The sequence below is a fragment of the Vidua macroura genome, chromosome Z, assembly GCF_024509145.1.
Source record: "Vidua macroura isolate BioBank_ID:100142 chromosome Z, ASM2450914v1, whole genome shotgun sequence".
Taxonomy (NCBI): Eukaryota; Metazoa; Chordata; class Aves; order Passeriformes; family Viduidae; genus Vidua; species Vidua macroura.
In genome coordinates this window covers 66,736,609-66,751,547 of record NC_071611.1, presented here as the reverse complement: position 1 = coordinate 66,751,547, position 14,939 = coordinate 66,736,609, and the positions used below count along the sequence as shown (strand labels likewise).

Below are 14,939 nucleotides of genomic sequence, written 5' to 3'. Positions count from 1 at the left end.
CAATCATAAAAAAAAAAATTGTTTAAAAGCTCCTAAAAGTTGCTAGAATTGGCAGTCATGGTCTAGCACAGCCAAGCAATATTATCAATTCATTCATACCATACACACGCTCATATGCAACAACCTGTGGCACAGGCATCACAGTTGCTACTTCCCCATTACTCTGGGGAATATTTCTCTGATTTTTGAAATGCAACTTAGTTTTCCAAAATCCTCCGCTGTGTTCCATCATCTTTTGGTAACAGTCCTTTGTCATACACATTGAAACTTTTTAACGGAGCCCATGCTGGCTGTGCATTTGCTGTTTACTGCCAGGTGTTATCTGGAAGCCAGTTCTGCTCCATTCCAAACAGAAAAGCAGGCTCAGCCTAACATCTCCCCTACCATGCACAGCTCTCACTAGAAGCAGTTGTTCAGGCACAGTCAGATCAAACCCGACAGCCTGGCCAGATGAACTTGAACAGCCGTGACCTACACACCAAGTTGCAAATTCTCCTCCTTCATGGGGCTACATCACAGCCATGCTGCCTGTAACAGACCTCCAGTGAGGCACTATAGAGCTGCCAGGATCCCTGTGCCACAGTTGCATGGATGCAGCAGGGAGGACACATGTGCACCCAGAGTCGAGCACATGGTACCTGTCTTTCTCAAAGCTGATTTTCCTGATGTGGTCTGACAGGAGCTCCAGCCAAGCCGTATCCTTTTCAAAGGCTCCCTTGCTGCGTGAAAGTCAACAGTGGAACAGCATTTGGAAGGGCTGAGAAGCCAGGCAGGAAGACTATTCTTCCCCTGCTCTGACACAAACACACAGTAGTCACCAAGTGGAAGCTCCTGTAAGCCCAGTTCTTTGGAGAAAAGAGTTGAGCTGCAGGGAAAGCCAGAAAGGGAGCGGCAGGAATTTATCATTCTGTCTATAAAATAAATTGGGAAAGAAGCACACACCCGTGCCTGTCACTGTTGAGGCAGGATGGGAACGAAGAACTCCAGTTCAGAAGGTGAGATGAAAAATTTTATTTTAAATACACTGCTCTCTTTATAGAGAACATTGTGTAGACTAATTTCATTGGTCTTAAAGTAAAAACATTGCACACTATTGGTGCGCTCTGAATGACGCACGGTGGTAGAACACGTGCCAGCAACCTACCATGAACTAGGTGATGGAAAACAGACACCAGCAGGAAAAGATGACATTTTAAAGACACTTTCAAAGATAATTTACAGTTACAATAGTGATCCAGAGCACTGAGAAATTATACCTGTCAGATGACTAATTGGTAATGAACACCAAATGATGGAGTGAAGCTGTTTGACAATAACTGTCACCATGATCATAAACAAAAAACAGCAGCTACATCCACAACAGTCCCATCCAGCATATTAATCCTTCAAAATATCCTGCAAGACTGAGGTCAAGTGACAAGTGATTTCATTTCAGGCTAAAAATCTTTGTAATAATTTATTAGCAGAGGGCTTTGAACAGTTTAGACAGTTAAACATTGCTGGCTTTGTAACACAACTAACAAGTGTGTATTGGGCTCTGCAAACACTGGATCTTGAGTCTCTAGCAAAAACATTGCAGTTTTTCAAGACTGCAAATTCTTTTAAGACTTTGAGCATCGAATTTGAAGCTTTTCAGGAAGAAGTATTCATAATACCTTGAATATTTATTTGTATTTACTTTAAAATTAATAGACATAGCCTCCTCTAGAGTGTCTATAGGTTCCAGAGGTCATTCTGAGTCACACTACGGAGGAGACGATGTGTCTCCAGATGTATACAGCAATTGTGAATCACACTCTTCATTCAGACAATGAATTTATGTGTCTACAGTTAGGCAGTGTTAACGTTGCCTTCATCCCTTCCCCCTTCTTGCTCCCAGGATGGTGCTGAGCCATGCTGAGTCCACCTTTTGTAAAGCTGGGCTGAAGCTCTTGTGTGTGTTCAGACAATGGAGCACTCCAGTCCACTGATGGCTACAGAAAATTTGCAAGGATCTCCCATTGTTGTCCAAGATTGTCTCTGAAATTGGATTGTTCTCTTTCCTCGACCCCACAGGCTTGAGAAAAATCAATTCAGAAAATAAAAGGCATTCTTCATTTTAGCAAGTCGTTAAAGCACAGGCTGCGTGTGGTGCAAAACCATTAGGCCTACACTTAATCCTATTTACTTGCTTAAATCAGTCTCCTGTCCTGTTCTGTGTGTGGGATCAAGCACCTCCCTGAACACTTGGCTGAATCAGAAAGGATTATTCTTGCATGGTACTTCTGCATGGAACAGGGGGGATATGATGCTAAAGTTCTGCTCAATTACTGCAAATACCTCCTTGCAATCCTATATTGAGTGTGTGAGTCACGCCTGGAATTCCATACACTGTGCCACCAAGTCTCATGAGCTGCTTACATTGCAGTGTACTGGGTTTCAACCTGGCATGGTGAATCACCTTCCCTCTGGGAAATGCGTGCAAAACCTTCTTTATTAGGGAAACAACACGTGCAGATCCCCTGACAAGCATCTTACATTTGGAGCCCTTCCTTCCACACAGGATAACTTAATGTCCTTAAGAGACATGTCAGATGTTCAGGGATTTCACACCTGTGTGACCTTACTCTTCTTTGGGAGCTCAGGGAATACTCTCCATTTATAAGAAGCTAGACCATGTGTAGTGTATTATAACAATTAATTTCTTTTCATATTATGGGGCTGTACAGATGAATCAGGATTAAGGAACAGTCAGAAGATAGATTTCTTGTTATTAATTTTGAGTAATTCTGCAATACTTACTCGGAATGCACTCACACACCCGAGAAATTAAAACAGATGACAATTATTTGACCTGGGCGTTATTCCACAGCAGTTGAAAAGAAAGAGATGGCAGTTTGGAAACAGAGCCAGGCAAGAAGGAGCGCATTTTGTGCATTTTGTGCTTTTCCATTCTCTTTATTCAAACAGCTTGTTACAGTACCCTGGCTTCAAAGGACAAATTTTAGAGATCTTTCTGCTGCTCATGCTGATGAGTCAGATATGGTTTGTTTTGTGACAGAATTAATTGCTTTCTTGATCTCTCATGTCTCTCTTTCCTATCAGAAGTCTAATTATAACATCCAAAGCCCAGCATCTCCAGCTATTCAAGGTTCATCCGCTGTGCAGCTTGTGTTAATGAGCTTGGTTCTTTGAATTCACCCCTGTAACTTTTTACTAGCTGAGAGCCTAAGCCATTATCCATTTCTGGGAGCAGTCATCAACATGAACTTACCTTTAGAGATGATGACAGTTTACCTTTCTCAGAAAAGCTAATGGCAATTTCCTCAGCTCAGCTTGTTGCACTGTTCAAAAACACTACAGACACCTATGAGAAGCATGATCACCACACACCATTCTTGCTGATGGAAGGGTCTGTCTTTGCAGAAACTTTTAAAGGAAGCAGAGGGAAGGAGGGGCCCAACTTTCCTTGTCTTTCAGTGGCGTCTGAGAAGCTAAACCCCTTCGGATATATTTTAAAACCCAGCCAATATTGCACTTCCCTGGAACAAAATATCCATGCATGGATTTCCAACTGCGATTATGCACTGTACAAAGTTGAATGTTATGTTAGCTCAAAGTAAAGGCTCAGCTTCCAAATATCTTGTGTTTGCATCTGCAATGTGTGGAGTCATACAATTATTTTCCCTGTGTATGGGAGTAAGAGTGGAAGAGGAAAAGATTTGATTTACTTCATTGTGTGTAGCATTGCACCTGATGTCTATATCACCTTGCTCTATCATCTCCTCCTCTCCTGAGTCACAAGTGGAGCTCTTCAGCTCAGGCACTTGGTTTTCATCAGCACAATGCTGTCCCTCAGTAATAACTAAATGATGAAAAAGATGAATGGCCTCCTGGGATTTAGACATTTAAAAACAGCAAGGATTTTGCTTCATAGAGGCTGCCCTCAACCCTCTTAGCCTTCACCCTCTGTGAAGGGCATTTTTGGTGGAGTGAAATTAATGACAAAACATTATCTCATACATTTAATTCTCATTGCCATCACTTGGATCTACACATTGATAGCAAGATTTGCAGGTCCCATAACATGTGGGCATATGATGGCTCTCCTGTAGATTCCAAAGCAGACCCCAGACAGTAGCTAACCTGGAAAAAAAAACAAATCCTCAGGACCAGAAAGTTGTAAAACTTTCTGTTTTTAAAAGCTGTTGGATTTGAAACAGAACTACCCAGCCTGAAGGTAGTGGTCATTGTCCTCTAGAATTACCAATAATATACACAAACAAGCATGGATATATCTCTACATCAATCAGTGGAAAATGCACAAAGGTAAGCATCACCAACTGCTCTCTTGAGTAGCATTTATTTTCCTTTGGTAACAATGCTTCACACTTCTTTGTAGACAGCAAATGGAGACCAGAGTGGCAGAGCCCTCCTGTTCCAGCGGCTGTCATGGTTTTTAACTTTTTCCAGCCCACAGGTGGCCAGTAGAAAGACCATAGAATCATAGAATCATGCCGAGTTGGAAGGAGCCCATCAGGATCATGGAGTCCAAGCCCTGGTCCCATGCAGGACATTCCAAGAGTCACGCCATGATCCTGAGAGAGGTCTCCAAATGCTTCCAGAACTCTCAGTCTTGGTGCCATGACCACTGCCCTGGGGCGCCTGTTCTAGGGCCCAACCAATCCCCTGTGAGAAAACCTTTCCTGACATCCAACCTAAACCTCCCCCTGCTCAACTTCAGGCCATTTCCTGGAGTCCTGTCACTGGTGTCAGAGAGAGTGCCTGTCCTCTGCAAGGATGTTGGAGCCCTAATGAGGTCTCCCCTCAGTCTCCTCCAGCTGAACAGACCAATGTCCTCAAAAACTCCTCCTAGGGCTTCACCTTCAGGCTCTTCATCATCCTCATGGCATCCTTTTGTCTCTGACGGTTTAATGTCATTTTTATACTGTCATGCTCAGAACTGCACGCAATATTCCAGGTGAGGCTGCCCCAGCCCAGAGCAGAGCAGGACAATCCCTCCCTGGCCCGGCCAGCCATGCTGGGCCTGGTGCCCTCAGGACAGGGGTGTCTCTCCTGGCTCCAGGGCACTGCTGGCTCATGTCCAACCGGCCATCAAACAGGATCTCCAGGACCATCCCAGGGCAGAATCCAGCACCTTCCCTTGTGGAACCTCACACTGGTGGTGATTGTCCAGCCCTTTAATTTGTCACGGTGGCCTCTGCAGAGCCCCTTTTCTTTTGAGGCAGTCAGCAGCTCCTCCCAGCTTAATGCTGTTGTCAGACTTAGTGTTCCTTCCAGGTCTGCATTCAGGTCATTTGTGAAGATGTTGAAGAGAACCTGCCCTAAGATGTAGCCCTGCAAAACCCCACTAATGACAGGTCACCAGTCTGATGTTACCTGATTCTCTATAACTCTTTCCTCCCAACCCATGAGCCAGCTGCACACTCATCACATGATGTGTTTATCCAGCTGTGGGATGGACATTTTGTCCAGAAGGATCCTGGGAAAGACAGTATGGAAAGCTTTGCTGAAATCCAAAAAGATTACATTAGTTGGTTTCCCTTGATCCACAAGGAGGGTCATCTTGTTGTAAAATGAAATCAGGTTTGGCAAGCAGGACTTTCCCCTCATAAAGCTATGCTGGCATCTTTCTTCAGGTATTTTTCAATACCTCCCAAAATAATCTTCTTCATGGTTTTACCAGTCAGTGAAATGAGACTGACAGGCCTGTTGTTTCTGGGGTTTTCCTTCTTGCCTTTCTTGAAAATCAGGACAATGTTCACCCACTTCCAGACAGCTGGGACCTCTCCAGTTCCTGACTGCTCAAAAATCATTGAGGGAGGCTTTGGGATGACATCAGCAGCTGAAAATTCTCAGGCTCCACAGACCTGTAGGGATCCTGTTGAAGCAGCAGATCCCACAAAAGGGTCAGCCGGGAGTTAATTGTTCTTGCAGCTGTGGGTCGTCCAGCACAGGGCACTGAGACTCCCATGGTCCGTCATCCATTTTGAAGACAGAGGTAAAGAAAGTGTTAAACACCTCTGCCTTGCCTGTGTTCGTGTTTGTGAGGTGACCATCCTCATCCTGGAATGGGGCAATGTTATTTCTACCTTGGCTTTTGTCATTAATATATTGGGAAAAACCTCTTGTTAGATAAGCATTAGCACTCCAGCTAACCAGAAGAATAACACAGGTGGGGCAGGATCTGCTTTTGTTTGCCCCGAAGAGGGGAAGGCTGAGTCCTCTTTCTATACATATCATGTTTAATAGCTTATTGTGCCATCTGTGTGACTGCTGTTCAAAAGCCTTCTGATCTGGGGTAATGCTTGGCATATCCTCAGTAGTGCTGCTGACAAATAGGGTTGTCCAGAAGTCCCTCAGCCAGATTAAAATGTTATTTATGATTTTTTTGGCTTTGGGTAATACATGAATTCCCAGCATTGCTTTCCTCTACTAGACAAAACTTTGGCTTTATCCCAATAAAAACTTCTGGAACAAGATGAAGCTGGCTGCAGGAGACAGCTGGCAGACAAGTTTTGTGTGACAGTGCCTGCACTGAGCAGACCAGAGTTGGAGCAGAATGATGTCGTTGTTGAGGTGGTCATGACAAAAAACAGAGACATTAAGCAGTCTTCTGATGGCAACTCTGTATTACAGAAATGGCTGACCTTTTATACACTTTCTAATTGTTTATACTTCTTCTACCCTAACTATTGGCCACAATAATTCAACATAACACCATTGGTGAAAAGTAACACTGACTTCAGCTAACTTTCTTGTCCAGTTGCAAAGTTCCCTCCTTATCTTTCTTCAGTTCCTCTCTTCTCTTGGTCTCCTTGGTAACAGCCTTGAAGAGAGCTCCTTATCAGCTTCTTGCTTCTCAGCTTCTTCTCGCTCCTTTAGCTAACAGGCCAACTCTTAGCCCCTTCCACAATTCCCCCTTTTTGTTTTTGAACTGTAAATACAGCTGCTATGAATTTTTGCAGGGCCCTTTGCAAAAATCCAAGCAGACAGGGGAAACACAAATAACAATCACAACCATCAACAAAAATTAACATTCCCATTCTTAACATTCCCTCTTCCCATTCCCTCTTCTGTCCTTCATCCATCTATAAGTGCTTTTAAATTTAACTACTCTATCCTATCAAGTTATATGTCTAATAAACTATAACCACCCAAAGTGACAATAATCACCCAAAAGAAGATCCTGATAAGTGCAAACCAAACCCACGTCCTTTAATTACTATGAAAACACATGAAGACTGATGAGATACATGTCCTGATATATGGCCTTAGCCAGTGTCATCCGCATGTTCTGCTTTCAGCTGCGGAACCATCCATTCTATTCCTTCCTGCACGCTCCAGATAAAGTTTAAAACAGCGAGGAGGAACCCATCAAGGACCATTATCTGTCAAAACACAAGCATAACCTCTCCCCGAGGTTATTAGTTCCACTGGACCAGACCACGTACCAGTAAGTAAATCCTTAACCCATACCTTAACATTTTTACGAAAATCTGGTTGCTTAGAATTCAAAGAGGAAAAATGGTAAAAAATTGGAGATAACTGTGAGTCAGGTAGGGGACGCAAAAAATTTAACACATAAACAGCTTTATCTAATCTCACTTGAGGTGACTCCTGTTGCATTCCCCCTTTTTTGGTTTTGAACCTGATGTTTAAGAAGACCATGAGCCCTTTTGATGATCGCTTGGCCCATGGGAACATGTGGAATGCCTGTTGAATGCTCAATGCCCCAAGCACGAAAGAATGCTTGCATTTTCTGTGAAGCGTATGCTGGGCCGTTATCTGTTTTTATGTGACATGGAACACCTAGGATAGAAAAGGCATGATAAAAATGACAAATAGCATCATGAGGTTTTTCTCCTGTGAATGCTGAAGCAACCATTGCATGAGAAAAAGGATCCACTGTAACATGAACATACTTAAAGCGACCAAATTCTGGCATTTTTGTAACATGAGTCTGCCATTCCTCTAAAGCAGATAGACCCCTAGGGTTGGTACCATAATATTGAGAAACATGAGTCATGTGACAGTCAGGGCAAGAAGAAAGAATTTATTTTTGCTTCACCAGGAGACAATTTAAATTGCTGCTGTAAAGCTTGAGCACTCTGAAGAAAAAATTGATGAGACAAAACTGCCTGCTGCAACACATTAGGTACAGTTTTGATTGCAGCAGCAGCTACTAGGGAATCTACATAAGCATTGCCTTCAACAAAAAATCCAGGTAATGATGTGTGGCTACAAATATGCATAATGAAATAAGGATGTTTTCAAGCACAAATAACTGTCCATAACTTCACTAACATGGTAAATAAGGGTTTCTCTTGAATATTATACAACACTGCTTGATCTAAATGTTTAACTAGATTAGCAACATAAATGGAATCAGTAACTATATTTACAGAATCAGAAAATAAAGAAAAAGCCAAAAGAACAGCACAATTCAACCAATTGAGGAGATTCTTGCTGAATCATTGTCTCATACTCCCAGTGATCATCCTTTTTCCAGGCCACAGCGGCCTTTCCAGTTTTCCCTGATCCATCTGTAAAAACTGTTATACCTTCCACTGGAACAGGAGAACAAATTTGCTTACCTTCAAAAGGGATCTCCTTGGTCAGTTTTAGAACAGGATGAGAAGGCAAATGGTATTTTATTTGGCCTGTAAAACCAGATAAGGCAGATTGCAACTCATGATTATTTTGAAAGCACCATTCAAAATACCACTGTTGTACGGTATCACAATGGTCATAGGGTCATATCCCAGAATCTCATGACAACGCCTGTGACCTTTGATGGTAATATCTGCAAAAAGCTCATAAAGTCCTGGAGCTGTTTTCCGAGATCTTGGGGGAGTACTCTTTTATTTGATATCTTTTATTGGATTCAAAATGATTTGTGGAAGGCACAGGAAAAGCAAATTCTTCTTTGTCTTGCTCAGCCAATGAAATAGTAAAGAAATAATCTTTCAAATCAATGACAACTATTTCCCATTCCTGTGGAATCATTGTAGGTGTAGCCTGGTGGTAAAGCTCCCATTGTTGCCATTACAGCATTTATCTGCCGTAAATCATGTAAAAGTCTCCATTTTCCTGATTTCTTTCTTATTACAAATACAGGGGTATTCCAGGGACTGAAAGATTCTTCAATATGTCCCACTTGTAATTGTTCCATAACTAATTCTTGCAGGGCAGTAAGCTTTTCAGTAGTAAGGGACCACTGATCAACCTGGACAGGTCTATTGGTCAACCATGTCAAGGCTACAACTGGATGTTCACTGCCCTGCATCACAGTGGCCCCTATTAAAAATCCGTTGTAATTTTGACACCCCATTGAGATAAGCAATCTCGTCCCCACAAACTTTGAGGAGCCTCGGCAACACAGGGTCTGATGTTAGCTTGTTGGCCATTGAGATGTTTCACATTAATTACAATGGCTGACAAGCCACCTGTTGTAGCACCACCCAACCCCATGAGTCCAAAACTTGCATGAGTGAGAGGCCACGTCTGAGGCCAACAAAGTAGCGAAAGTATTGTAACATCTACTCCAGTGTCAATCAAACCAGTTACCTAAATAGTTCCTGGACGATGTCCACTGGCTGTGAGGATGCATGTCTTTTCTGGACGGTTTTCTGTTACTTTCTCAGTCCAGAACACTTGAGGTACTCCTCTTGATCCAAAACTCTCTGTGCCACGACTTCAGTCCACTGTATTGGGAACAGAACTCACAAAAGGTACGAGATGAGCAATGCAAGTTCCTTTCTGAATGGTGACAGGGGGGTCATCAATTGATACCATAGCATGAATCTGTCCTAAATAATCAGCATGAATAAGTCCTAAATGCACATGAATACCTTTAAGTGTAGTACTTGATCTTCCTATCAAAAATGCACTCAGTCCCCGTCCTATTGGGCCATAAGCATCAAGGGGCACTTTGCATATTTCTTTTGTCAAAATAGTTACTGTGTCGGTGGTAGGTATATCAATCCCTGCGAACCCACTTGTTGCCCCTGTGTATTGTTCACAAATGGGTAGCTTTGCAGTACTGGGAAGGCCCGTAATTGTTGTTGTGGTTGTCAGGGTATTTGTGTCCCCACACGCCCCTTTGCGCTCTTCTTCCTGTTTCCCTGCAACAGTTGACCATTTGCATGATATTTACTCCTACATTGTTTAGCATAGTGCCCAATTTTCGCACAACGATTGCTGCTTGCATTTGACTTAGATGTTGCATTTGACTTAGATGTTATTGCGCTGTGCCCTTACGTGCCCTTGCTGACCACAATTATAACATTTTGATGGAGGCCTTAGAACTGCAGCAAGAGCTGCCATTTTATGCTCTACTGAACCAACCTTTGAGCAAGCAGTAACCATTTCAGGCAATGTAGGTTCCCCAGGTAAGGTATCAATACTCTTTCTGCAGTCTGGGTTTGCATTTTCTTTTGCCAATTGGATACACAATCTATGTCGCAAAGGTTCATCATCTACCTGTTTTTCAATAGCTGCAGCAAGCTTTTCCACAAATTGCAAAAATGGTTCTCTCATTTCTTGTTGTATAGTAATGTATCTCTGTTCACTATCACTGTCAGGCAATGGAGGATACGACTTTACAGGTTGTTCACGCAGTTCAGAGGGAAGTGGGGGGGCAGATGGCTGGGCTAGAGGAGATGGAAACAGGGAGGCAGACGGCTGGGTTTCTCTCTCTGCTAAAGACATATCAGCTAGCTGACGCAACGGTGTAGTGTATACAAGCACCATAACGAGTTGCTGTGCAGGTGTGTGTTGTAGATTTTGGTGAACCTAATGGGAAGAATGATGATGTTTAACTCTATTTCAGAAGGCTGAATGATTTCTTTACTATAATTATGTTATAATACATTAATATGCTATATAAAAGAGGATACTAAATACTACATGCTACTTTCTCTAACTATCATATCTAACTAATTCACAACGCAGGACTTTGTTCTCTAGAGTCTAGACACAGGTGGATCTGATTGGTCATTAGGCCTAAACAATCTACTATGATCTAACTAAGTGCTCACTCTGGGTAAACAATTCTTTAAACACATTCTACAAGAGAAAAACAAGGAGCAGAAATAGAAATTGTTTTCTCTTTCATTTCTCTCTGTGCACCTCAATAAAAAAATCCTGAGAGAGAGAGAAATGTGCTTGCTACAGGTGTGAGATAAAGAGGTTTAGGAGTCTGATAAGAAGATACTTTGGCAGTCAGCCTGGAAGCTTTGGCAGCTTTCCCAGAAGCCTTGGCAGCTTGCCCAGAAGCTTTGGCAGGTGGCCTAGAAGCTCTGGCAGCTTTCCCAGAAGCTTTGGCAGCGTGCCTGTTAGCTTCCATGACACCTGCACCTTCTCCAAAGGTGGATTCAACAAGTTCCCCATCAGAGGCCTCATCTAAATCATCCTCCCCGCCAGTCTGTGTTATCAAGCCTGATTCTTCATCCATGCCACGCTCTGCTTGTTCTCGCTTTGTTTTCCATTCCTTTAATGCCTCAAAAAGCAATCCCCAAGTAACAGCTAAATCGACAACAGTTTTATCTCCCACTCGGATGACTTCCCACAGTCTGTCCCCAACTTTTTTCCATGCTTTAACGCTAAATGCCGTGTCAGGATCAGTGACAAAATCTTGTGATTTAGCCCGCAGCAACATACTATGAAGGGCATAAATCTTGAATACTAATTCCCTTATTTCTTAACAGAACTTTCCATGTAGCCAAAAGAGTCTTTAGGTAAGTCTTTAGATAAGTTATTTCCCATTATTATTAGTTGGTGGCTCACTTGCTTCCAGGGGTGTCTTGATAGGAGAAATTCAGGTCCGGACCTCCCTGTGGCTTCCACACGCCAATCTCAGCTGCACCAACGCCGGCTCCCCCCGCTACTCCCCAGTGGGTCACGGTTGCCAATTGCTAGGACCTCGTTGTGGGTCCAGACCGAGTATGTCGTTCAGGCTGTTGTTCCACTCGGTGGTCACCAGATGTCGTTGTTGAGGCGGTCACGACACAAAACAGAGACATTAAGCCGTCTTCTGATGGCAACTCTGTATTACAGAAATGGCTGACCTTTTATACACTTTCTAATTGTTTATACTTCTTCTACCCTAACTATTGGCCACAATAATTCAACATAACACCACTGGTGAAAAGTAACACTGACTTCAGCTAACTTTCTTGTCCAGTTGCAAAGTTCCCTCCTTATCTTTCTTCAGTTCCTCTCTTCTCTTGGTCTCCTTGGTAACAGCCTTGAAGAGAGCTCCTTATCAGCTTCTTGCTTCTCAGCTTCTTCTCGCTCCTTTAGCTAACAGGCCAACTCTTAGCCCCTTCCACAGAATGAAGCAAGAAGATTGGAAAGGGTGCAAGAGACCTGCATGGATTTAACAAGGAACTCCTGTCATTGTGCAATAGTAAGCAGGACATATACAGGAGACGGAAGCAGGGTCAGGCCACTTGGAATGAACACAAAGAGGTTGTCAGAGTAAGTAGAAATGAGACAAGGAAAGCCAAGGCCCATCTGGAATTCAATCTAGCCAAGGATGTCAGGAACATGCCAAAATTCAACAAAGGAAATGCAAGGTCCTGCACCTGGGCAGGAATAACCCCAAGCACCAGCACAAGCCAGGGAGAACTGGCAAACAGCTCTGCAGAGAAGGACCTGGAAGCCCTGGAGGACAAAGAGCTGTCCTGAGCCAGCAGAGTGTCCTGGGGACGAGGAGGCCAATGGGATCCTGGAGTGCACTTGGAAGGACACTGCTAGCAGGTCACAGGGGGATCCTGCCCCTCTGCCCAGCCCTGGGAGGCACCTCTGGACTGCTGTGCCCAGCTCTGGGCTCCTCAGGGCAGGAGGGACACAGAGCTCCTGGAGCAGAGCCAGCAAAGGCTCTGGAGGTGAGCAAGGGCCTGGAGCATCTCCCTCACCAGGAAAGGCTGGGGAAGCTGGGGCTGTTCAGCCTTGAAAGGAGCCCCAGCTGAGAGGGGCCCTCAGCCCTGGGTGTCCCTGTCTGCAGAGAGGGGCAGAGCAGGGCCCAGGCTCTGCTCCAGGGCCCAGCAATTGGAAGCAGAGCAATGGGCAGGGACTGATCCCAGGAAGTTCCACCTGGACAGAGGCAGAACTTCTTCTCTGTCCAGTGACCGAGCCCTGAACACACTGCCCAGAGAGGCTGTGGAGTTTCTCTCACTGGAGATATTCCAGAGCCTGGACACAACCCTGTGCCATGTGCTCTGGGATGACCCTACTGGAGCAGGGAGGTGGGATCAGATGACCCACTGTGGTCCCTTCCAACCTGACCCATCCTGGGATTCTGTGAATGACTTGCTTTCTTCTGCTCTTAACAGAAAGGCTGCAAGCTGGGAGCTGCCAGAGTTTCCAGAGCTTTCTCCCTGGATGCTGCTCAGCAGCTTCCTTGACATAAGTCTGCTTTCTGCTTAGGACAGAGAAACCCACATCCCACTGCTGCCCAGACATAGAATAATCCTCACTGCCTTTGCTGCTCCTCTGCAACCGCAGTCGGCAGTTTTGAACAGACAGGTCCCTCCACATAGGTTTTCTCTGTCAATACAATTTACTCAGATTGCTCTTATATTCAGAAATGTTGGAATTTCCATGTAGGAGGAGGGCTGGGGAAGGCAGTCTAGGGTTGCCATGGGAAACAGCAGTTGTATGAGTTCTCCACCCCCTTTTGTAAGAGAATTGTACCCTCCCCCTGTCCTGTCAGTTATTGTTCAAGCCTGCCCCTTAGCCTAGAATCTTCTCTGTTCCACGTTTTCCCTTTGGTTCTTCCACTAAGAACACTCCTTTCCCTTTTCCCCACTGGTTAATGTTATATTTCCCCTCCCTTTAGCCTTCTCCCGATTGTACCCTCAAATGCTAAACCCTCCTACCCCTACGCAGTTAAAAGAATCTTCACCCCGCCCTTCAGGGCTCTCGGAATCTGCCTCCCTTCTGCCTCATTGTCTCCCTGTCTGCCCCTTCTGCGACCCTTCAATAAAGGAGCAGGATTTCAGCAGCCCGAGTGTCCCTCCCGTTCTTCTGGTGGACCCTCAGATGTACCAGCTATCCGAGCTTTGTGCCGAGTGGCTACAAGCCCCTACGGCTCGGCGCACTATGGCCCAAATACTTCGGAAAGAGTCCCATCTTCCTTGCTCAGCAGGCAAAGCTGTGGTTCTAGTGTTCTCAGCTGCTTTTTGCTTTCCTATGCCTCCTTCCTCTGTTGGTGATCGTCATGCTTGCCCACCATCTTCTCAAAGCTGTGCCTTTCCCAATCTGTTCTACTGCAGTGAAGTTGCAGCACTTCCAGGCTTTTCCTGGAAATTGAACTACCCAGCTCCTTTCCCACTACTCCCATCTGGATTCCAGCTGCAGCAGGGATGTGCAGGGCAGGGCAGCTGAGCACAATGGTGGGAATTAATTCCCAGTATGGTGCCAGGACCCAGAGGTGTTGGAGCTCCTCGCTGGGCAATGCAGACGTCACTGAAGCATCTTCACAGCACAGCCTGGCTGGTGATAACTTTTCAGCTCTCCTGCTGAGATAACTTCCCATGTTACCCTTTCCTAGGTTTCCTCTTGCTGGATTGATGTTTACTCTGCCTGCAATTCCCCCAGGTTTTTCTTTATTAAATTTTGATTCCACCTGCCTGCTTTGTGCCTTTTGCTTTTCTCTGCCTGTGATTCTGGTGTCTGTTGCTTTGCATTAATTTGCAGCTCTCACCAATTCTAACTAATCCTCCCAAGTATCAAATCTCATTACTCTCTCCTTGTTTCTTCTTCAGAATGATTGATGAGGGTTTTAAATAGAGCAACTCCTGACACCTATCCCTGTGCCATTGTATTATACAAACGCTCCCCAGTTTGCTATATGGTCACCTATCATTTTGTTCTGCTCCTTCAGCCAACTTGGAAATGAGAGTGTTCCTTCCAAGCCTGATTTACATTAA

At 44.5% G+C, this 14,939-nt stretch overlaps 1 protein-coding gene across 1 annotated transcript in view; it reads right to left on the bottom strand.

The window, feature by feature from the left end:
• LOC128822324 (coiled-coil domain-containing protein 171-like) overlaps window positions 1-11,662 on the bottom strand; it is a 59,347-nt gene extending 47,685 nt beyond the window's left edge. Inside the window, exons 1-2 of the mRNA XM_054004019.1 lie at window positions 11,219-11,662; window positions 10,351-10,797 (exon numbers count right to left, since the gene is read on the bottom strand). Of these exons, the coding sequence (XP_053859994.1) occupies window positions 10,351-10,797; window positions 11,219-11,662 (891 nt within the window). The remainder of the gene's footprint in view (window positions 1-10,350; window positions 10,798-11,218) is intronic.
• Between the last annotated feature and the right edge of the window lie 3,277 nt (window positions 11,663-14,939).